Genomic DNA, 25,862 nt, shown 5'->3' with positions numbered 1-25,862 from the left:
AACTTGAAAACTGGGCCCATAATCAAAAATCTAAGTACATGTTTAGATTCAGCATATCAAAGAGGCCCAAGAATTTACTTTTTGTTAAAATCAAACTTAGTTTAATTTTGGACCCTTTGCACTTTAATTTAGACCAATTTTAAAACTGGACCAAAAAATAAGAATCTACATACACAGTTAGATTTGTCATATCAAAGAACCCCAATTATTCAATTTTTGATGAAATCAAACAATGTTTAATTTTGGACCTCAATTTGGGCCAACTTGAAAACTGGGCCAATAATCAAAAATCTAAGTACATTTTTAGATTCAGCATATGAAAGAACCCCAAGGTTTCAATTTTTGTTAAAATCAAACTAAGTTTAATTTTGGACCCTTTGGACCTTAATGTAGACCAATTTGAAAACGGGACCAAAAATTAAGAATCTACATACACAGTTAGATTCGGCATATTAAAGAACCCCAATTATTCAATTTTGATGAAATCAAACAAAGTTTAATTTTGGACCCTTTTGGCCCCTTTTTCCTTAACTGTTGGGACCAAAACTCCCAAAATCAATACCAACCTTCCTTTTATAGTCATAAACCTTGTGTTTAAATTTCATAGATTTCTATTTACTTATACTAACGCTATGGTGCTAAAACCAAGAAAAATGCTTATTTGGGTCCCTTTTTGGCCCCTAATTGCTAAACTGTTGGGACCGAAACTCCCAAAATCAATACCAACCTTCCTTTTGTGGTCATAAACATTATGTTTAAATTTCATTGATTTCTATTTACTTTAACTTAAGTTATTGTGCGAAAACCAAGAATAATGCTTATTTGGGCCCTTTTTTGGCCCCTAATTCCTAAACTGTTGAAACATCAATCCCAACCTTTCTTTTGTGGTCATAAACCTTGTGTCAAAATTTCATAGATTTCAATTAACTTAAACTAAAGTTATAGTGCGAAAACCAAGAAAATGCTTATTTGGGCCCTTTTTGGCCCCTAATTCCTAAAATGTTGGGACCAAAACTCCCAAAATCAATACCAGCCTTCCTTTTATGGTCATAAACCCTTTGTTAAAATTTCATAGATTTCTATTTACTTTTACTAAAGTTAGAGTGCGAAAACTAAAAGTATTCGGACGACGACGACGACAACGACACCAACGTGATAGCAATATATGACGAAATTTTTTTCAAAATTTGCGGTCGTATAAAAACAGCAAAATTTCCTTAAAATTACCAATTCAGGGGCAGCAACCCAACAACAGGTTGTCTGATTCATCTGAAAATTTAAGGGCAGATAGATCTTGACCTGATAAACAATATTACCCCATGTCAGATTTGCTCTAAATGCTTTGGTTTTTGAGTTATAAGCCAAAAACTGCATTTGACCCCTATGTTCTATTTTTAGCAATGGCGACCATGTTTGTTGATAGATCAAAACTGCAGATACAATTTATAAATTAGATACCCTAATGAACATTCAGTTAAAGTTTGAAAGTATTTGGCCCAGTAGTTTCAGAGGAGAAGATTCTTGAAATAGTTTACGACGACAGACGACGGACGACGACAGGCGCCAAGTGATGGCATAAACTCACTTGTCCCTTCGGGACAGGTGAGCTAAAAAGCATATTGAACCAATTCTCAAATTGTTTTTCTTTTCTTTGGCATTGTGTTTTCCTTTTCATTGAACAAGAAATGGAAATTTAAGTTTCACTGATGAAATAAGTTATATGCGAAAACCAACAACATTTTAGTGATATCTTCAAAAGATTACAAGTCAGTGCTCAAAATAATGGGTTTTACCAGAAACCCCCAGACTATTTTGTATTCTCCAATTTACTGGACAACTGGACAACATTTCCCACTTTCTTTATTTTTATAAAATATATATCTTAGAAATCAGTTCCAACAATTATATATCTAACAAGAGGCTGTCACAACGACAGCAAACCGGATTTATTTATATTTCTTTGTGTCCTGGCAATATCACAAGAACCATTACTGAAGAATGGTGAAAGTGAAAATCGTCAATATCAAATTTGACCCCCATTTTGTCATCAGTATCAACATATTAAAATTTGAAAAGCTTAGATTGAATGGTTCATGAGTAAATGCAACAACATAAATGGAAACGCTATTTTACAATCTTTCAAGAACCATAACTCCTGAACGGTAAAAGTCAAAATGGTCATTATTGAACTTGACCTCTATTTTGTCATCAGTAACAACATATTAAAATTTGGGAAGCTTTGGTAGAACAGTTCATGAGTAAATGCACGGACACGACTGGAAACTCCATTTTTCAATCTTTCAAGAACCATAACTCCTGAACAGTAAAAGTCAAAATCGTCATTATTGAACTTGACCTCCACTTTGTCATCAGTAACAACATATTAAAATTTGGGAAGCTTTGGTAGAACAGTTCATGTGTAAATGCACGGACACGACTGGGAACTCCATTTTTCAACCATAACTCCTGAACGGTAAAAGTCAAAATCGCCATTATTGAACTTGACCTTCATTAAGTTGTCAGTAACAACATATTAAAATTTTAAAAGCTTTGGTTGAACGGTTGATGAGTTAATGCACGGACAACATTTGATTGCCTCCCGCCCGCCCGGCCGCCGTACATCCCCAAATCAATAACCGACATTTTTGTCACAAAAATCCGGTTAAAAATTGATTTCAGTCCATGTCAGTTTTAACTATTTAATAGTAAGTACTTTTTGTTTCAAATTTGGTTACTTTTTAACATATTTACATGTACCTTGGGCATTGTTAGGAATGTTGTCAAATATACATCATTACATGTATTCAACCCAGCATCAGTTCCCACTATCCCTACATTTGCCCTGATGTATGTTTCATCCTTTAAGTTTAACTAACAAGGAATAACATACCTGACTCATGGATCTATGCATTCCAGCAATATTCTGCATGTTCTGTGTAACAGACTTTAGCTTCAAATCCTGGTTTGACCACAGCCGTGATATATCTTTCTGTGTGATGTTTGTCTTAATAATATTTGACATTTCACCGTTAGACAAACTGTTACTGTTCATATTAGGCATACTTGGACTATGTAACATAGTTGGTATATTACTTTGTAAAGTGTGAGGTATATTCTTATTTAACAATGACACACCTGCATTACTACTGTTGGGGAATACCTTACCACCTGCAAACACTCCTTGGTTTATAAATTGCACGGGTGAATTTGTACTACGGACAATGTTTGGTTGAGTGTAAACCACATGACTAGAAGGAATATCGGATGGCCTCGTCTTTGCGATGCCATTTGTGATTATTATCTTCTTTCCAGCTAAATTGCTTGGAATTGAAGGATGTAGTCCTAAGCCACTGTTAGCATTAAATCTAATAGCTCCAGATCCCGGTAAATTTGCCAGGTTAATTGCACTTGGATTATTTGCATTACTACCCACTCGGGTAATTTTGATAATTCTTGGTTGTCCACCTTGTGTAGATGGCTGAAGTTTTATCTGTTGTTGTTTTTGTCCTACATATTGACCTGTCGGAGGCACTCTTATGATGGCAGGAGATGAAGATGTCTTGTTGAGAGCTCCCCGACTGTTGGAAAATATCACCTGAAAAAATATTTACTCTCTCAATGCAAGTAAACTTTATTTGTTCAAACATGTTGAAAGAAACACTCATGGACAAATGGAACAATAACTACAAAATGTAAAAAATTTCTAAATTATATTCATTTCTAATACATTTTAGAAAAAAGTTCTCGTTAAAGTGATTCTGTGAGTTCTGGACTAGTGAATATCTGTCTGGACTTATAATTTTTAAACTGTTGTCAGTCCAAAGATGCATCATGATCCTAAAATGCTGAATCAACAGAGCACACACATGTCCTCATTTTACAGCAAAAGTTTAAAAATAGTCTGAATTTGATATTTCCTTGCTGTATTTTGTCAAGGAGGCTGAAATAATACATTATACACTGTTATATAGCAATAAAATTTCTTCTGCTCACTAATGTATCCTCCATTACTAAAAATGATGAGTTCCTGGACTCGTCTTCAACAATCCCTTATGAAGTACATGAACTAGGTAAAACCAAACATTTGTTTGACAACTGGTGACTGACTGAGAACATAATATATTTACATTTTGCTTTATTAATACATTGAACTTAAAGACTTTGGAAATGCTAGCCCACAGCTTAAATTTTGTAGCCCACATAATTGGTGAGTTAGCCCCTACTTATTTCAAACCCTGTTAAATTGATTTAATGACTTACCGGACTAGATCTTTGATTAGTGTACACCTGATAATTTGTTGTAGCCAACTGTTTCAAAGCATGAGAAAAAACATTAGGATCTTGGACAGGCTCGTGTCGTATATATTGGTTTTGGCTTATCAGTATGTTAGGATCCTGTAATAAAATTTACCTTTAACTAAATATGTTCACAATTAAAATGCATATAAAGTAGAAAAAGAAAGGAAATGATTAAGTTAATGTTTAATACTCAGAGAAACACTCTTAATATGCAATAAGTATTGTATGACTAGTAAACCAAATCTTACTGCATCCTCCATTATTCCTTCACACATACTACCAAAACCTGATAGTTACTGATTTACATTAATAAAAATTGTGAAATTAGATGTGACTTTGGCAATGTTGCAGTGTGGTTTTCCTGATGTAATTAGCATTCAATTTAATGTTAGAAGTTTTATTATAGAAGCTTCATCAAAGTTTTTCAACTATCATATACATGTGTTGATAAAGTATTCATGAACCCTTTTATTCAAACAAGTTAACAAACCACAGCAAATATAGCTGCAAGACTATAATAGTATAAAACATCCTCATGATCATATACATATTCAAAAGAATTATCATGATTATTCTCTTTTATATTCCAGTTCCATTTCCTTCACATCAGACCATTTCACTAGAAATCAAAACTTATAAATTGACACCTTTTTAGGGTCACACAATTTACTTACTGTATACTGTACAGGTTCTGGTGTGGGCTCTGGAGCTGAAAAATCAAACTCATCACCTGTGATGCCTGATTCATCTAAAGCTGCAGACAAAATATCTGTAAACGGGTTCTGTAAACACAAAAATATCATTATTATATATATTTTTTTGTAGATCTACATTATCTATGTCATTTAACATACAGAGCTCCAGATAAGAATTCACAAAGTGGGGTTTTTACCCCCTATTTTCTTATATAATTGGTTGATAAAGTTTTTTTTAATTGCATTATCAATTCCAATTCACCCCTCAGGTTAATATCAAATTGGGTTTTTCACCACCAAGCTCCTTAATATATTGGATTTTTTCATCAACACAATATTGAATATTTAGGCAATATCAACCCCAGGTTTTTTTCCATCTTAAATATGCTTCTTTCCTTGTTTAACCCTTTTATTTGGTTTAGAGTTAATGTTAGGGTTATTTGCTAGCTGTCTATTTGGTTTATTCACTGAGGAGCAATTGTAGATTTCATTTGTGCCCCGTTTCAAACCTTCTGCCAGTTTTGTATTTTCTCACAAAAACGGATATGTGTATTCACAGGCACTCGTCTTATACCTTTATATAATAAATTCTGAGACAAGTGCCTGTGTCTGTGTGTATTCATTAATCGTTAATTAACCGTAAAATGAAAAAAATTAGTATATAAACTCTAATTATACTGGAATGTTTTTGTTTTATTCAATTTACATAAATCTGGGTTTAGTTGTCTTTCATTAAAACTCTTGGTTTCTGATGCTTTATCATGTCATAATTGATTTGAACTTTTACTTTTTCCAACTGATTTCGTTTTTGGACAAAACCCCGTGTTTATTAGCAATGTTCTTGTGAAGGTACGCACACACGCCTGTGTGTTCGATGGACGCTTCCTAACACTGGTTGGGTCTTGTTATCATCAGAACTTTCCCTCAGTTTTTCAAAAGAAGCAGAAAATATGCTTTTATTCAATATTTTTACCGGACATTCACTTTCGTTTTAATTCAATGTAGGTTATGATAAATCCTAAGAAATGTGAAACAAATATGACTTCATGACACATGCTAATGGATAAACGCTGAAAAGATAGAAATGTTTTCAAAAACACATGTACCTATTGAGCAAGGGAAAACTCTAACAGGGACCCATTTCAGCTACTTGATGCAGGGATCTGTTTTTAGGACTAAAGGAAATGTCCAAATATAAATATTATAAAAACATATTTACGCGACGACTGTAAACAGATAAGGGTAAACAAAACAAACAGTAGCCAATAAAAGGGTTGAGAACTCATGGTTTTGGCATATAATTGGGTTTCCCTTTGAATTAATTAGGTTATTGAACCCTACAATGGGCAATTGCATTGGTTTTTTTTTATTATTTGTATTGCGTGATCACGCAAATACGCAGCTTATCTGGAGCTCTGGCCATATTCATCTGACACTTTTGCAAACTGTAAGAAGCGAATATCAATAATATTTAAGAAGTAGAATGTCCAGGTGGAATAGGTTTGTCACTGTCAGTAATGTAGCAAAAATTGTTTCGAGTTGAGTGTGACATCCATTTCCTCTAGACAAGTTCACATTTTGGTTTAGGCAAGGGGTCCACTGAAGCCCAACTCTGGATACCGGATCCGATTTTATAGCTTTGTTTAAGATCCGGCATTGGTGACCTAGTTTTCTTTTTTCTGCTCTTTGGTCAGATAGTTGTCTCTATTACACCGATCCATTATCAGTTTTATGTATGAAACAGGTTTCTGATTTAAATTGCATCAGTGAATTTATATTTTTTGTAAAATTCAGTGATGGATCTAGAAATTTTCATAAGCGGAGGCTCACTCTGGTCACGCTTAAGGGATGCCTTATATAATCAACCTTCATTTTTTCACAGAAAAGGGGGGCCTGGGCCCCCTCTAAATAGACCTCTGAACTTGTCTTACAATAATTAAGAGTCGTATAAAAGTTCCTGCAACATTTGCATCATCTACACCAATTTTTATCAAAATTATGAAGTGATCATTGCACATGTTAGATACCTCTATTCATCATAAGTTCTATTTGCCCCTTAATCTGTCAAAAAATATGTTTTAGTTCTATATAATGTGTAAACTGTCATGACTGTTTATTAAGAATGTTTGCAGAACAAGTTTTTTTAAGTGGATCTGGCATCTGCTAAACACAATCCCACGTTTTATTCAGAAATTAGATTACATCACCTGCAATAGTATTTATAGTTCACTAATTAGTATTAATGGTTGGATAAAGAAACAGTTATATTGAGAAAGAATACTAAATTTTGAAATTGTTTATCATGTTTTTCTTCAGACTTCTTTTTAACGGTTATTGCGCAATTGTCCTAAAAAAAAATCGTTTCCTAATGATCTGCAGTCACAACATATTCGATTTACAATTTAATAACATACTGTCATTGTAATTTGGAGTGACATTCATAAATGACGAAATGTAAAAAAAAAATTCACTCTCACATGATCATTTTACTTTCGTCTAACAGGGAAGATTTTTTTTTATTAATTTAGAATGAATAACTGCAGACATGTTGACTTTTTGTACATAATTGAAAAGAGTATGTATTATTCTCATTCAAATACACCAAGCCGACACGTGTTCTCTCTTACATTTTCTTCACTGGCCATAATTTATGAGAGACCTCCGCACGATGATCATGGCGTTTTCATCTCATCCCTAGCTTAATTACCCATAATGCACTGTGAAATGACGTCGCAAATTTCTTACAAATAGTTTGTATACATTAATAAATCACTAAAATAATTTATACTGTCTATATTTGATAATTATTAAGCAAATACTAATTGATTTAGTCAAAATAAAATCATAATAATTTTCTCGTTGTAATGTCATTTCGGTGGAATGAAACATTTTCTATCGACCAATCAAAATCAACACCCAAGATATGGACGCAAACCCCGCGACACTTGCATTGGTTTGAAACAAGAAATTTGGTAACAAGTACACGGTAAACTGCTATTAATATAACAATTAACAAACACAAACAAACAAAGTTAAACTCAGTGCACGTTTCTGATACCCATTCACCTTGCGTTGGTATTGAAAATACTTAGTTAAAGCAACTTGTATGGTGTAAAACAAAAAAGGGGGACGCTTTGTTTACGTTTTTTATTGTCTGTCGAAGAATATATAGGTGGCTGGTTTTTAATAGTAAGATTTATATCTATTTAATATTTTTACTGCTACAATTAAGTTCAATTTGTAGAACTATTTTTCTATGTGAATTGCCAATTGGTCGATTTTCTAATATATAATTTAATATATTATTATTAATAAGCAGATTAAAAGTTGGTAGTATCAGTAGTAGTTACTACCAGTGTACAATACAGCAGTAGAAGTGGTATCATTACAGTGTAGGAGTCTCAGCGTCTAAGTTGTCTTATGTAGTTCAACTAGTACTACTGTAATTATAACCACTAGCTGGCCAGTCAACACTAACAGGTCATAAATAACCACCAATAGAACACTTTCAAGTTAATCCTTTACCAGAAAAAACTTGTCAATTATGTGCACCTTTATGACGTCATTTACCAGGTAGAGGGTGTCGCCTGTATCCCTGCACTTTTAACATGATTAACGTTCATCAAGCGTCTTAGTGATTGTCATGGTGCAGGAAAAACTAAAAATAATGTTTGTATTGCAAGTACTTAATCACACTTCCCTAATGACGGCGAGAAATGGGAAAATGAGAGATGGGGATAAATGTCCAAGTTGCATGACATTTTTCTTAACAAGCCAAGATTTTTTGTTTTGTCAAAACTTGCTAAAACATTACTGGTTTTGCCAAACAGCAATGCAGACAGTGAGAGGGCATTTTCTTTAGTAAAGAAAATAGCTACAGAGTTTAGGGCTGATCTTAATAAGGATACACTGTGTGCTCTTCTTTCTTGTAAAATGAATACACATTTGCATTGCTATGAACTGAAACCAAGTGCAGTTCTTTTAAAGAATGCCAAGTCTGCTACTATGGAATATAACAATAGTCTGAAATAAACTTGTATACATGTTCTAACTGTTTCATATACATATTGACTACATAAATAATATGTAAACATGTTTTGTTCTTCAATTCAGCCCGCAAAATGTCGTACGCGTTATGACCTGAGATTTTTTTTCTCAATGCAGGTCATGACCTGACTTTTCATTTTCAGAGGTTGACAGGTATGCAATTTCCAAAAACGCATGTGATGTTCCCTAAAAACAGAGTTTTTGACGGAAATGCATCGTACTCGAAAGTTGTCTATTGGTGGATTATACCTCTATTGACATAAATTAATTGTAAAGACCAATTGACGTATCATTCTTTGTTTTTCAAAGAAAATTATTTAAAAAAAATAGAGCATTGTTTTCTTAAAACCATATTATGATATGAAAAACATGTCAAACATTCCTAGTTTAGTATAATGACATAACATTTTGCATAAAATCAATAATTGTATTTGCAGTTTCTTCTATTGTTATCTTGTCAATTCTTGATTGGCAAATTTACAACTAATCACCTGGCCTGTCAATGGACATCGAACCTGCTGTCTGCAGTTATGTGATTATGAGTACAACTCCACCAGTGAATGGAGCTCATTGTTAATACTTGACTTTTATTATTAAAAGTCAATCATGGTCAATAGAACAGATATTTCAACAAAGAATTGTTGTACACATGCATTCTCAAGAGATGCAGCAGGCTTTGACAAAACTAAAACTTTCAGAGGACTCAATAATGCTCTAAAAATAGGTTGTAAGTTGCAAAATGATGCTTCTATGTATCTCACACGAGCTGTTTGTTACATAAATTATACGTCAATTGGTTGACTAATTATATATTTGTCCAGCCGGATATATTTCACCAGGATTTCTGCCTTGCTTCAACCAAAAGAAAAGAAGTACAAATAAAAAGTTACTTTCAAATGTTTTCCTCAGTATTCATTGTATTCCTTAGTGGAATGAAAAGGCAGTTTTATATCTTAAGAATACAGTGGGATCAGATAATCTTAAAAAGTTATAACTATTTGGCAAGTTTGTAGAAAGTGCAATAAGTTGAGTTATAGTAGAATGTTCGGTTGTGTATCTACAAATGTACATGTACATTTTGTATAGGATGAGTTATCATGGATTCATGTAAACATTAAACAACCGTAAGCTTATAATGTATAAGAGATAGATTTTATTATTTCACTCTTATCCACTGTATGATAAGTAAACATTATATTACTACAAAAATATGTTTACAGTTTCGTATTGTAAGAAAAGCACTGGGAGTTGCTTGTGTCTTTTAGACACTTGCTAACGATGACAGGTCCTGAGTCACTGAATCAGAGTTATGATCTATGAAACTGACTGCTTGCTTACCTTAGTTTCCTAGTAAGTATATAATCATATAATACAATGTACATGTATGTATTGTTTTTTTTCAGGTTTGAAAATGAGTGATTCTCCCTTACCCTTGGTTTCCACGCCTTCAAGAATAACTGACTACTTTCCACCAAGTCCAAAAACAAGTCAAGAAACTGGTAAGATATTTTATTATATGAATCTTGATTATGAAAATGTCACCAATGGACCGACCAGTTCCTATTGTCAAGGTACATATGAAAATTAAAGATATGATCATGTGTACATGTATCCTAAAATATAGTTTAAAAGCCTGGTGAAGTGATGATCACAGCAAATTATGACTCTGCAGTGTTTGCGATATTTCAAATTGAGTGTGCTGTATGAGCATAGAGTGAACCATTCAGAGAGAACACCAACAAAATAGTTAAATATTGCCACCAATATGTGCTTTGCTGGGCTTCTATGAATATAGATATAGGAAGATGTGGTGTGAGTGCCAATGAGACAACTCTCCATCCAAATAACAATCTAAAAATTAAACCATTATAGGTTAAAGTACGGCCTTCAATGAATATGCATTAATGTTCAAAATATTATTTCAGGCGATAAAGATGAAAAATTCAAAGAAACCAAGACCAACAAAATTGACATTTCCAATTCTTCAATATTATTGACCCCTGAACCTTCACCTGCCAAAGACAATGAAAAAGATCAGAAAGATAAAGTTGAAACAGACAGTAACTCTAGTACTGAACAACCTAAATGTAAACAGGTACTGTAACATTGCTATAGAATATATATATATAAAAAAAAGAAGATGTGATATGATTGCCAATAAGACAACTTTCCACAAGAAAACAAATTGACACAGAAATTTACAACTACAGGTCACCTTATGGCCTTCAACAATGAGCAAAGCCCATACCACATAGTCACCTATAAAAGGTAGTGTGTTAGATTTCGTGTATAGATATTGATGGTTTAGAAACTGAATTTACATTGTTAGTGAATTGTCCAAATTTCTTGGGCACACATTTTATAAGTTATTATTGTTTTTATAAGATGCACTTTTTTATACGACTGCAAAAATTTAGAATGGAAAGATAAGTTTCATTTACTGTTAGATTTTTATGCCCACTTTGTGCTGAAGGGTGCACTGCATGTTAGTACCTCCTGTTGTCTAACTTATGTTTGCCTCAACAAAATATTAAAAGACCTATACACAATACTCATTAAAACCAAACACAGAACCAATTTAAATTTGGGGTGGTATTCTTAAACCATTCCAGAGTTATGTCCCTTCGTTCATTAAAAAATTGAAGAATTTGACATATATTTGTAAGTGAGGGCATCTGAGTCTTATATAGACACACTGTCCACAGACGATCAATATCAATACGAGTCCTTATCTTTTGTTTGTATCTTCAAGGTTCTTTTAGAAAAATATGACGAAAAAGATGAAGAGGAAGAAAAGCCTAAAGGAAGACAAAAGAAATCAACAAAAACAGATTCTACTTCACAGAATAAGAAGAAAGCATCAAGGAAAAAGTTTGTTTACATTTCCAAACCCTTTTACATTAAGATTCATAAAATTGAGAATGGAAATGGGGAATGTGTCAAAGAGACAACAACCCGACCAAATAAAAAAACAACAGCAGAAGGTCACCAACAGGTCTTCAATGTAGCGAGAAATTCCCGCACCCGGAGGCCTCCTTCTTTAAATGGCAATGAAATATTTTACTAAAAGTAAAGAGAAAATAATACACATGAAGATGTTTTAAGTGAACCATTATTGAAGGTCCTTTTACAATACTTGTGGCTTAAGTCCACAGACCAACATTAAAAAAATGTAAATTTGAGGACTACCGTATAGCGGGTTATTTTCGCGGGGTGGAAATTTTCGCTTATTTTCGCGGATGGGACAAAATCGCCAAAATAAATTCAGCCAATTAAAAGATTTCATGCAAAGGTATTGATAAAAGTTTCAAATCCGCCAAAATAATAACTGATAAATATTTTGTATACCGAAACCAATGAAAATCGTGAAATTTTACACCCGCGAAAATAATCCGCTGTACGGTATGATAAGCTCAGTTAAAAGGAGAAGGTGTTTTAAAGGCCATTGTTTTCGGGCTCTGATTCGACAATAAGACAAATTAATCTAAACCATCCAACAACATGCTTTAGATAGGAACATGATCAGAACCTGATACCTGTATTTTTATCTTAAACTCGTTCATGCATGAGGGCTTCAAAGTTCTTGCATTTAAATTCAAAACTGCAAAATATTATGACAGCAGAAATAAGTTTACTTCACTAAAAATTTCAAAATTTAAACAGTTATGATTTATCAATACAAAAATTAAACATAAGAGTGGCAGTCTTGAAGAATACTATTATATTAAGCAATATCAGGGACCAATTTATGCCTCTTTAATCTCCTAGTTAGGTGCACTGTTGATTGCATAAATTATGCTTTCTTTTTTCCGTTTTTGGATCAACATCTATTTTTTTGGTTATAGTAAAAAAAATATATTATCAATGGTTTTTGTTGAGCCTTCGACTTTTGTCAAAAAAGTGAGACATAGCGATCCTACATTCCGTCCTCGGCTGTGGTATCCACAAATAATCACTCTGCGGTTAAAGTTTTTGAATAACTTTCTTGAACTTTCCTGAATTTCACCCAAACTTGGACAGAAGCTTGCTTATGATCATAAAATAGTATCAAGAGGGATATATTTTTTTTTTTTTTTCCCTCATTTTTGTTGTGTCTGCGATTAACAGCAAAAGTAGGCAAGACACTGTGTTCCACCGAACCCTTACAGATTATCAAATAAGAGTGTGTTTCTCAGCTTTAATCTCTTGTAGACTGTAGAGTGACAGTCCTGAGATAAGATGTAGCTAAGAAACATCCTGAAATTTGTAAGACCATTTAATTATGGTTATCACTTTTTTCCTAAGCAATAGAATTGACTTAGGCTCTTGACTTCTCACTGTTTCATTCTTCCAAGACTGAAAAAAAACCATTTCACTTGAGTGGTATGATATGAAAAAATAGCTCATAATCCAAAAAAGATCAAGCCAAATTTAAATAAATAGCAATGTTTTTTTTAACAGTATAAAAAAAAATCTGATTTCATGATGTGTCCCATGTACCAGTTCTCATATCAAAACTTGAAAATAATTATCTTAAATTCTTTGTCTTATATTTTACAGAAAGACAGCAGAGCCTACTCAACCTAGTCTACAGAACAGCTTGTTGACAGACTTCTACCCTGTCAGGCGTAGTAACAGGAGATGTAAATCTGAGTTAGAGGTGTGTTTTATTAAATCATAATCACGTTAAATTTTGTAAATTTTAATTTGTATTTTCACACATAATTCAATTCAGAATCTTTTAATGTTCAATATGAGACGTATAGTTTAACAAATGGATTCCCAGAATTCAACACCTAAACAAATCCTTTCCCATACAAGATAGAAGGTGCTATTTTTCTAATAATTTATATTGCAGTGAGTCAGGGGAGGCAATCCCTCCACTTCTTGAAATTATTTATTAGGTATTCATATATAAATAATAACTATTAGTTAACCCTTGCAAGTTTACTTCTGAAAATGATGTAAACTTTATTACCTCATTTTAAATAATTAGTAAATAAATCTTATTAGTGAAATTTACTAAAATTAGCTTACTGCAACAAAAATGTTCTATTTATGTAAATAATAAGAATTATTGCCCCTTACACACTAAATACAGACACATGAATAAGATTATTTTTTTTAAGCTTAATTAGTTTTGAACTCTGTTCATTTTAAAAATACATTAAATGCTGACATGAAGCAATTTGATTCATTCATATCTTTGTTCAAATTTCAAGAAAGATCACATGGTGCTCTAAACGTAACTTTAGGTTCTTTAAATTACATTTCATATATTAAGATTAAATAATCGGAATAATTATATCCTTAATTCTAAATTGTTTACTACAATCAACAAAAAACTAAAGTATAGATGAAAATAAAATATGAAAGAAATCTCATTATAACACTTTGTGAACAAAGTTGTTGAAATTATAATATGTACAGTTTTAAAGATTATTGTTTATACAAACATAAATTGCAAGTTGTATTAATTAGTTTGGCAGGTGTTTTTCTTAATTCATGTAATTAGAACAATTATTTATGACACCACCCTGTATTCCCTAATTAACAAACAATGACATAATTATCTATACACCTTTGAAGCCATTGAGATCTAATTTTAGAGTAATTGGTTGCTCTTGTTCACATGTCATTAATTTCATGCATGTAAATTTTGACAATCAAATTCATTTGAATGAGGATAACTATGGCATGTAGTACTGTTAAGAGAGTTCGACTGAATAGAAAGATAATAGACTACTCAATAATGGATAGTGAGGGTTTGGTTGATGATGCTGTTGTGTCTTCAGCATTAGATAATTTAATGGTGATTTTTTTTGTTTAGAAATAAACATGATGGATAGATGATAATTATCTGTTTTTATCAATCTTAATTTTTTTTAAACTTTCTTTAAAAATCATATCATTTATAAAAAAAAAGTCTGTTAACACACACCTAGCATACCTAGTGAGGCAGCCAACTAATATGTTTCTTTATCTGTCGATTATTGATATTAAAATAAATACTAAATTGTAAAATCTTTTGATTTTTTATTTCTTAAATGAAGAAATCGATTAAACAGCTTAGAAGGACAAAACATCATTGTCAAGAGATAAACATTTAGATTTTAACACACATGTGAAATATTTCTAAGAAAATTGTAAGAATATGTTGGTTGATAAAGCTAGAATTAAGTCAGTCAGGAGTAATACTAATACAAATAATTTTTATTTACTAGTACACTTGGTGTTAGAGTTATATCCCTTTAACATTAAAAATTTGATTATTAGCTCACCTGGCCCGAAGGGCCAAGTGAGCTTTTCTCATCACTTGGGGTCCGTCGTCGTCCGTCGTCGTTAACTTTTACAAAAATCTTCTTCTCTGAAACTACTGGGCCAAATTAAACCAAACTTGGCCACAATCATCATTGGGGTATCTTGTTTAAAAATGTGTGGCGTGACCCGCCAAACCAACCAAGATGGCCGCCATGGCTAAAAATAGAACATAGGGGTAAAATGCAGTTTTTGGCTTATAACTCAAAAACCAAAGCATTAAGAGCAAATCTGACATGGGGTAAAATTGTTTATCAGGTCAAGATCTATCTGCCCTGAAATTTTCAGATGAATCGGACAACCCGTTGTTGGGTTGCTGCCCCTGAATTGGTAATTTTGGGGAAATTTTGCTGTTTTTGGTTATTTTCTTGAATATTATTATCGATAGAGATAAACTGTAAACAGCAATAATGTTCAGCAAAGTAAGATCTACAAATAAGTCAACATAACCAAAATGGTCAATTGACCCCTATAGGAGTTATTGCCCTTTATAGTCAATTTTTAACTATTTTTGGTAAATCTTAGTAATCTTTTACAAAAATCTTCTCCTCTGAAACTACCAAGCCAAATTAAAACAAACTTGGCCACAATCATCATTGGGGTATCTAGTTTAAAAAATGTGTGGCGTGACCCAGCCAATCAACCAAGATGGCCGCCATGGCTAAAAATAGAACATAGGGGTAAAATGCAGTTTTTGGCTTATAACTCGAAAACCAAAGCATTTAGAGCAAATGATAGGGAGTAAATTGTTTATCAGTTCAAGATCTATCTGCCCTGAAATTTTCAGATGAATTGGACAACTGGTTGTTGGGTTGCTGCCCCGGAATTGGTAATTTTAGGGAAATTTTGCTGTTTTTCGTTATTATCTTGAATATAATTATAGATAGAGATAAACTGTAAACAGAAATAATGTTCATCAAAGTAAGATCTACAAATAAGTCAACATGATCAAAATGGTCAGTTGACCCCTTTATGAGTTATTGCTCTTTTCAGTCAATTTTTAACCATTTTACGTAAATCTTAGTAATCTTTTACAAAAATCTGCTCCTCTAAAACTACCAGGATAAATTAAAACAAACTTGGCCGCAATCATTATTGGGGTACCTAGTTTAAAAAACGTGTGGCATGACCTGGCCAACCAACCAACATGGCCGCCATGGCTAAAAATAGAACATAGGGGTAAAATGCAGTTTTTGGCTAAAACTCAAAAACCAAAGCATTTAGAGCAAATCTGACAGGGAGTAAAATTGTTTATCAGGTCAAGATCAATCTGCCATGAAATTTGCAGATGGATCGGACAACCTGCTGTTAGGTTGCTGCCCCTGAATTAGTCATTTTAAGGAAATTTTGCCGTTTTTTGTTATTATCTTGAATATTATTATAGATAGAGATAAACTTTAAACAGCAACAATGTACAGCAAAGTAAGACCCAAAAATAAGTTTACATGATCAAAATGGTCAATTGACCCCTTAAGGAGTTATTGTCCTTTATAGTGCATTTTTAACAATTTTCACTAACATTTTCGACTAAAACTTTTAGGCCAAGTTCAATATAGATAAAAATAATTGTAAGCAGCAAGAATGTTCAGTAAAGTAAGATGTACAAACACATCACCATCACCTAAACACAATTTTGTCATGAATTCAAATGCATCCTTTGTTTAATATTCACATAGACCAAGGTGAGCGACACAGGCTCTTTGGAGCCTCTAGTTTATTTAGGTACACAAATGTTTATGTTCTTTTCTTAATTTCTCTTCACAACATTACTCAAATAAGAGTGTCTGTCATGAACATGATGAAAAGTTGTCTTCATTATTGTAAAAAAAACCTTCTTTGTTTGTTATTTTTCAAACATTGCTCATTTACATACATGCAACATTTTAAGAGGGCCAGCTGAAGAACGCCTACAGGTGTGGGAGTTTCACCCACTGGTAGCCTTCAGCTGTTTTCTGCTCTATGGTCGGGTTATTGTCGCTTTGACACATTCCCCATTTATTTTCTCAATTTAAACATCTTTGCATGGAATTTTTGTTACATTTTAAGATAAAAGTCAGGGGCAGTATTCATAAAACCACTTAAATTTAGATTCCAATTGTAATACTAATTTATTGTAGGACATAAAGAAAAATCTGTCCTTTCAAAACAAATTAAACTCAAACAGCTTAATGTATACTGATATAGATTGACTGTCTGGTTCTGATCTCTACATGTTTAGACATGGTTTGACTGCACAGAAGTTGAAAGTTTAAGGTGTTATTAAAAATATAACTTCCATAAAAATGAATTTATGGAGATTAAGGGGAGATTATTCAATCCTTGGGAGTTAAATTCTTACAAATTTATATATACATCTGCAAATAAACTTGACTTTAATAATTATTACCTCTGCTGTTCATATAATTCTTTATATCATATTTTTTTCAGAAAGATAAACAGTGTGAGATAGAAGATAAAATATTAAACAAGAAAGAAGAAGGTTTGAAGGTAATATAAGGAAACTCATTCCCATGTTTACATGTACAGATATTACACAAAATGTAACAGAGTTCTTTTTAAAATTAAACATTGATTATGCTTTCCAGGCGCAAGGGCCACATTTCCATAACATCAATAAGATTTGTAAACCATGCAGCCACATTGTACATTGGACAAATCATCCATACCTTATTTTCTCCTGTGATAAATTGAAAATATTAAAACTTTAATCCACGTGTAAAATAACAACAAATAAGTAGAAGACAAATAATCCCTATACAGCAAAATACATTTAGGGCTATTCCATTTAAACATAGCTCAACCAGTGATCAGGAAGGACGTGCGCCTATAGCGCATATTCACCAGAAATGGAGCATATAGTGACAAATGTAAGCACCCACGTGGCGCACGATATTTTTCACATCGTTTCGAAACGTTTAGATATCGTCAAATAGTTTTCCGATCGTGTTCCGTGCGGTCATGTGTGTGTACACAACTGTATAATGTTCCTCCAATCATAGGAGCACCCATATATTTTTAGGACGTCTCGGTTGTTTTCCTATGGTAATAGAACCATGCGGTTTAACGTCTCGGGTGTTTTCCTATGGTAATAATAGAACCATGCGGTTTAACTGATAACCCAAAAAACCCATCATTCATGATATAATTTTTTATAAACAACTTAACATTTGTGAAATTTGGCTATTACAGACGAAATTTAACTCTAATAATAATCTTTTAATTTAGTTTAGCTTGCTATTATTTCGATTAAAAACCCCTTAAGCCTTTTTATGAATATAGTTTTTGTCTCCATAAAAGGCGCTTAACTGTCCTTGTCATTTTTTGGTCTTTGGCTCGTTTTGACATTTTGTAAACATGACTTCAGCGAATTATTGTTTTGTTCTATCAATTAATGGTACTCTCTGTTGTTATTCTTGTCATCTTGATGAAGTAATAATAATAATACAAGAAGAGTAGAGGACATTCCTGAAATGTCCTCTAATACGGAACGTCTGGAATGAGTATGGTATCGACGAAGACCCAAATTTAATGTTAAAAAAAACATGAACATGAACAAGCCAAGGCAACAGTAACAGTTTAAACATTGTAAATAAAGGTTTATCTTTAATATTGTTCGTTTTGGAAGAAGTTATTGTATATTCATTGAAATTACAGAATCACAGGAACAATATTATTTAAAATCATAAAGGTAAACTTGTACCAACACCTCTTTTCCAAAACATGAGAAAATAATGATACTTTTTATTTTTTTACAGAAGTCAATTCGAATGGCCCACTCATTTGACAACATGGCCCATTATTTTTTAAAATGGCCCATTGAATTTATTTTTGAGGGGCCCTGGGCCCATAGTGAAAAAAACCTTCCAGATCACTGCTCAACCCCAAGGAAGGCACCTGAAATTTCAAGGTACCCCCCATAGAAGTGATATTTTTCAAGTTCGGCAATGGTAGAGAAGTGTTTTTTTCTGTTCCACCACCACCAATAGAAGTGGTTTTTTTTTAAATGCAGACACCTCCTACAGAAGCAATTTTTTTCTTTTTTCTTTTACCACCAACAGAAGCAAATTTAAAATTCTTAATTAATTTTTTTAAAGGCAAAATTGGAGGTTATCAAAATTAATTTAATTTTGAGATGAGAAAGGTTTTATTACAACAATCACTGTCAGAAACCTTTTGCTGGGTATATCATGTTGTTTTGTTATATATATACTGTATGTAAACCTATGTTTCTGGGATGTGGAATGGCATAATACACTGTCTGAATCGTGTGAAAGTCAAGGGTACAAGTTCACTATATTATTATTTTTTTCAGAGGAAAGGAAAAAGTTTCAAGATCCAATTTATGGGAAGATTAAGCAAAACATAAATTATTTTCAATTCTAACGACAGAATATTGCTGATATCTTAAACTACATTTTGTAAAACTATTTTGTCATTTTTTTTGTAAGGCAATACAAAGTATTCTGTTCAAATACTCCATGTATACCTGTATATTTTTGTTATCACTTGTTCAATGAATTTATGCAACTGTTTGCACATCATGATTGGATTTAATTGAGTTGTTTGTTAAGGTCACATACCCCTGGTTGCAATCAGAGATGGATCAATGATTTGATGTTGGGGGCAATGGAAGGCTAGGCCTCAAAATAGGGAAAATGGGCTAAAAAAGAAAAAAATAGTGGAGGGGTGGGAGCACACATTTGTTAAAAGAGATCCTGGTCCACCCCTGGCAAGCACACTGAGGTTTGATAAGAAATATTCATAACTTGAACTTTTAATCGGTATTAAGGCAGTCTTTCAATATAAAAGAGATCTTAAAGTTATGCATCTTAAAATTTCTACTTGCACAGTTCACAATCATATAAAACTGAAGCAGCTGTGAATGTGTAAATTGAACTTTGACCTTGAAAATCAGAGAGATTGATGTAACGTATATTTGTGTTAAAATAAAATAAAAAAAATCTTGGAATGTTGCAGGAAAGTTAGGCCGACAAAAAATAATGTTGTGTTTCCAATCACCCCCTTGAAATTTTGAAGGGACGGTAGGTAGGAAGGTATTTTTTTATTTTTTTTATATTATAAACAACCGTGTATAACATAACATTTCATGTTTCTACTGTATATAATTTTTGACTTTTAGCTTGACAAAAATAGTTGACATACAGATAGACAAAGTGAAAAGTATAGAGCTCCTGCATCCTTGATGCAGCAACTGAAATATAATACAGCAAGCTATAAAAGCTAAATCAAACCCTAAAAAAGGGCAGCACTTCCCCTTAGAAATAAGCTTAAGTTATATAAAACTCAATTTCCAGTTACCAGACACAAGTTTGGGATTTAATAGAAAGAGATTGATTATATTAACCCACCTTAAAAATCTCCCTGAGATAACTTTTAGTTTACCCCTTTTAAAATCCCCCTGAAATAACTTTTAGTTTACCCCCTTTAAAAATACCCCCGAAAAAAAACTAAGTCCATACCTAAAAAAATTTGGGCAGCACTTCCCCTAGGAAATTAGCTTTTTAAACCCAATTCCCCTATTTCAGGACCAAAAGTTTGGGATTGTCAGAGAAAGAAATTGAGAGGATGTGGGGCAGATTCATTTATAGGAACATGAACCAAACATCATCCCAAACCTACAGATAGACAAATATATTATGTACACTGTACCTGGCAGGACCAAAATTAAAAAAAAAATAATGTTTGTTTGAGGTAGCCTGACTGAGCCGATTGAGAGCCTCCCGACTGTAAAATTTTTATTGAAAAAAATCGTAAATTTTTACGATATCTGGATTGTTTTCGTTTCCTATCCGTATCCGGTTGCCTTTTTCTCTTCTACTTTGATCCCGATCGCAAATGCGGTTTGAACTTTACCTGGATTCCTGCGGTAAACTGATTCGGATGTCAGACGTTTTGGTTTGGCCGAAATTGTCAAATAAACGCAAAAAAACCACAAATGATTCTCTCACCACTCATAAAACAGCCCCCCAGAGAAGCATTTTCATTCAAGCTAACAATATCCATGTAGAGATGCATTTTTTATCAATACACACACCTGGATAGAAGCAATTTATTTCAGACAACAGCCAGGGATAGAATTTTTTTTCTTTGCCGTCTGTGGGTATGAGCTATGTTTAAATGGAATAGCCCTTATAAGTTATACTTACCATTTACATGTTTATATCTAATGCTTTACAAATAAAATTAAAATTTATTTTAAAAAAAAATCCACACATGGATGAAAAGTCTTTACAAAGTGTGGATGATGTTCTATTTCACATCCTGTATCTGTTTTTATGAAAGAAAATTTATTTAGATTAGAAAAAAGTTCTGATTTACAGGTCAATGTTTTTTGGTATTTGATATTTAGGCCTTTCATCTATTTATCGGTTAACTGTTGACAACATTTTAGAAAATAATAGCCATGGTTCAGGTTTTAGAAATGTTCACTAACTGCTGTAGTGTATGAATGTCTCCACCAAGTCTTCAATCTTGCATCAGTAATGTTTGATTTATACTTGAGAAGTTATTATCGACTATCTGAAATCATACTTTCTTATTGTAGGTTGAAGAAATTGCCAACAAAGGTCGTGGGGTGATTGCCAGTAAAGATTTCTTCCGTGGAGACTTTGTTGTGGAATATGCTGGTAACCTTATCAGTCAGAAGATTGCCAAACAGAAAGAGTTGGACTACGGCAAGGACCCCAGTATTGGCTGTTACATGTATTACTTCACTCATAAAACTATTAATTACTGGTAAGTAAAGGAGGATTAAGAATAAAAGGAAATTTTTACAACTGTTTAGCCTAAGGTTTAAACACTACAAGAAAATAACTGTTAAAATCAGCATCAGTTGTAAAGGAAATAATAAGCTTCTCCATGATCAAAGTTATTGTTTGTCAAACTGATATAAATCCAAGGATTTTTTTTTTATAAAGTGCGATACAAGTTTTTTTTTTATTTTTATCAAATGGTCTAAGTTAATATTTTGTCAAAATTTTATGAAAAGTAAACGAGCCAAATTAATTTTAGTCAAGGTGTTTGGTGACATCTTAAGTCATAATATAATGTGTCACTGCAGGAATAAGTGTTGGCCTGCTGACTGTCAACTTGTTAAATAGCAATTATATTTAAGAAGAGTAGATTTTTTATTTTTTTTATCTCATGTCGATTCTTATATCCTGAATATTCATGAAATATATGATGATAAAGTTTTCTGTCTTCTCATCAATGAAGCATTTTGTTATTGAAATATACAAAATCATAACAATTGAACTCATAAGTTTAATGCAGCAATTTTGATTTAACTTCAGTGTGGACGCAACTGCAGAGAGTGGGCGTCTTGGTCGTCTCATCAACCACAGTAGAACCAAAAACAACTGTCACATGAAGTTAACAGAAATAAATGACCGACCATACCTCATGCTTGTGGCTTCAAGAGATATTTCCACGGGTGAAGAACTTTTATATGACTATGGGGATAGAAATAAAGAATCTCTGTCATCACATCCATGGTTAAAGTCATAATGATTGTTTTTTGTTAGCTTTTAGTGTTTTAAATTACCATGGTTACCCTGTTTTGAATTGTTACTTTTTAACAGATGTTCATTCGCATTTATATTGACTGATTGTGTTTGATGTATGTTTTAAAACAAGGTCTGTGTCATGTGTATGAATGTAGTTTTTATACAACCTCTTATGTGTTATGTGTATGAGTGTAGTTTTTATGTAAACAAACTTTATTTGTCATGTGTATAAATGTGGTTTTAAGAGTTTTTAACAGAAGTTGTGGTTGTTGTTTCCATAAATATTTATTTTTGTAGCTGTTGCAACTAAATATTCAGAGATATGGACAGAAAAAGTTCATGGAGTTGTTTAAAAAGCTAGTTTTATTAGCTACCTCGTAGAAAATTATTTTCTAAGTCTAATGAATTTGTGAAAAATCAATTTAAAAGAAAATTCTATGATCATGGTTAAAAATGACAGATTAAACTCATAGTGCCTGAGTTATTTATATATTTATACATATATGTTCATTATTTTAATACAAAAAAATGTTTGGGTATTAAATCAATTATAGCATCTAAATAGGGTTTAAGAATATTTTACATACTAAGATGTTATCCAACTGATGATCTTTTGCTTGGGCATTAAATATTGAATATGAGACATACTTTGTATAATCAGAGATATTGTTCAAACAAATCATGATTTGAGATACTATTCTTAGTTTTGTGGAAAATATTTAAAATGTGATGCCAAATTATTAATTATTATTTTGTGTAATTCAGTTATTTAGATTTTGACTTGATATTGACATAAACCTAAAGCTGAGAATCACATGTTGACCTTAAAATTTCTTATTAAGTTTTAATGTTTGCCTTGGTGTCTCAAATTTTCTGAGTATAAATTCAGATCCTTTTTTGTCTTTGGAGTTATTTTGTGGAAAGAGCTCGACATTTTTACTTTGTGAGATTATACTGATTGAAATATTTTTGTCAGATATTTTATGTATTCTTTATAAATGGTATGCATTTATGTTCATCAATTAATATAAAATGAAAATATTTAAAGTGAAAAATATGCATTTGAATTATTGAATCATGTATCAATGCTCTAGAAATAAAATGTGTAATTGATTTATTTTGTTATTTGTGTATGTCTGTGAAATATGTTGAGTACCTTTCAGAATAAGATAAATAGAAGAATCAAATTTTATGTGTCGAGAAATAAATGTAGAGGATGAAATGTCTCTTGTACATGTATAAGATTAGATTTGTATAAGTTGTGAATATGTTATTTACATAAAGTTAAGACATTTATGTATTTTTTTGTGTCCATATTTAAACAATTATTGGATTTTTCAGGTTTACTTGTGAAAATCCAGCCTTTATCTTATGGCTAAGATATAAAGGGAAAATGAAAAAAGTTGTTGTCAATGTGAAACTATAATGATGCATCCTTAAATTTATATTACGAAACTAGTCAGCTATTTTTCACCTCATTGCAATGCTCAGACTACATTATTTCTAAAAAATTTACTGCTATGTTTGAATTTCACTTGTCATCAATTAAGGCTTTAAATTAAGTTCTGTATAAATATAAATTGATACGGAACAATGAATTATTTGGCATTTTTTTATTCAATTTAGGGTTTTTAAAATAAGTTGATATTTGTGGATAATTAATTGGAAAATTGCTTGTGAAATTCATAGTTAACTACTTCAACAGTTCAAATTGATGGCGGTCCAAATTTTTACCTTTAGATTGTCTATTTTAATGCATACAGTATGGACCTTCAATATCTGAGAGCTATCTTTATCACCTGACCTTTCATTTTTTTTCAAGGGTTTTGATTTATAATTCTCAAATTGTTTTGGCCTTTCAACCATGAAATTTGTTTTAAACATGTCCAAACACACAATATTTATTTCTTTTCATTTACACATTGTAAATATAAAAATGCTCCACACATGCATTTGAAAAAATAATGTATGAAAAATTTCATTTGACTCATGTTGCAATGATCAGATTATCATAATTTTTTTTGTGCATTTCATGAAATTAAGCCACCAGATATTTTAATATATAATAGACACCTTTGAAACTAAAGAAATATCCTTAAATAGGTTATTGAAGTGTTGATAGAGACTACATAACTGTACTTCCTTTTATAAAGGTTAGTAGTAAATCATTCTCAATCTTTTATTTTGATCTGCATGCATATATGCGGTTTTAAATTTTATGGAGGAATTGTAAAACCCTGATTGATCTTTTATTGCGAAAGTATATTTTTTTTGACAATGAACAAAAACATTGTTACATTTAACATCTCTGACTACCATCTTTGTATAAATGGTAAAAACAATGATAATTACTTATATTGAATGTAGTGAACTGAATGCAGCAAAACAGCCTAATAAAAAAGGTGAACAATATTTGTTTATGTATTAGATCAAGTGGCCCTTTGCACTGACACCAGCTTTATTGTCTGCTCTAAAAACTGTTATTCTAATTGAGACATATGTACTCTTTTGTAGGTGGGTAGCAACAGGGTTCATTTTTTGTTTTTGTCGAGCCTGCAACTTAAGTTGCAGAAAGCTGGACTTAGGGATAGCGATCTGGTGGTAGCAGCATTAGCTAACTAAAGAAGCTTTATATTTTCGAAGGTGGAAGACCTGGATGCTTCATATTTTGTATATAGACGCCTTATGTTATGAACTTTCTGTCAATAATATTTTCATTGACCTTGACCTTATTTTCATGGTTCAGGGACTACTTGAAAAAAGTTAGGATTTTATACCCCAGCTTTAAAATTATTGGGGGGATATATTGTTTTACCTCTGCCTGACTATTTTTCTGTCAGTCCAATTAATATTTTCTGTCACATTTTCAGGAACTACAATACTATAGGATTAAACACATTTTTTCTAGAGGTTATTGATGTGTAAACCGGGGCGGTTAACTCACAAACTGAATAAAAGTCCGAAGGACTTTTATGTCAAGTTTGTGAGTTAGAGACCC

At 32.2% G+C, this 25,862-nt stretch overlaps 2 protein-coding genes across 2 annotated transcripts in view; one reads left to right on the top strand and one right to left on the bottom strand.

The window, feature by feature from the left end:
* The window catches only part of LOC134681071 (protein strawberry notch homolog 1-like), a 42,379-nt gene extending 34,676 nt beyond the window's left edge, over positions 1 to 7,703 (bottom strand). Inside the window, exons 1-4 of the mRNA XM_063540478.1 lie at positions 7,622 to 7,703; positions 4,974 to 5,081; positions 4,261 to 4,395; positions 2,891 to 3,595 (exon numbers count right to left, since the gene is read on the bottom strand). Of these exons, the coding sequence (XP_063396548.1) occupies positions 2,891 to 3,595; positions 4,261 to 4,395; positions 4,974 to 5,081; positions 7,622 to 7,639 (966 nt within the window). The 5' untranslated portion in view covers positions 7,640 to 7,703. The remainder of the gene's footprint in view (positions 1 to 2,890; positions 3,596 to 4,260; positions 4,396 to 4,973; positions 5,082 to 7,621) is intronic.
* A 341-nt stretch (positions 7,704 to 8,044) lies between these two features.
* LOC134681070 (N-lysine methyltransferase KMT5A-A-like) lies at positions 8,045 to 23,824 on the top strand. The gene is made up of 8 exons (XM_063540476.1): positions 8,045 to 8,069; positions 10,445 to 10,540; positions 10,967 to 11,136; positions 11,794 to 11,912; positions 13,581 to 13,680; positions 17,766 to 17,825; positions 21,904 to 22,094; positions 22,652 to 23,824. Exons 2-8 carry the CDS (start codon positions 10,453 to 10,455, stop codon positions 22,863 to 22,865), a joined length of 942 nt encoding a protein of 313 aa, XP_063396546.1. The 5' UTR covers positions 8,045 to 8,069; positions 10,445 to 10,452; the 3' UTR covers positions 22,866 to 23,824.
* The last annotated feature ends 2,038 nt before the right edge of the window (positions 23,825 to 25,862 follow it).

The sequence above is a fragment of the Mytilus trossulus genome, chromosome 8 (assembly GCF_036588685.1).
Source record: "Mytilus trossulus isolate FHL-02 chromosome 8, PNRI_Mtr1.1.1.hap1, whole genome shotgun sequence".
Classification (NCBI taxonomy): domain Eukaryota; kingdom Metazoa; phylum Mollusca; class Bivalvia; order Mytilida; family Mytilidae; genus Mytilus; species Mytilus trossulus.
This window is presented reverse-complemented; position numbering and strand designations above follow the sequence as displayed.

Coding starts and splice junctions, on each gene's coding strand:
- LOC134681070 (XM_063540476.1), top strand. CDS start 10,453: ATGAGTGATTCTCCCTTACCCTTGGTTTCCACGCCTTCAAGAATAACT. Junction 11,913..13,580: donor AAGAAAGCATCAAGGAAAAA/GTTTGTTTACAT, acceptor TATATTTTACAG/AAAGACAGCAGAGCCTACTC. Junction 22,095..22,651: donor CATAAAACTATTAATTACTG/GTAAGTAAAGGA, acceptor ATTTAACTTCAG/TGTGGACGCAACTGCAGAGA.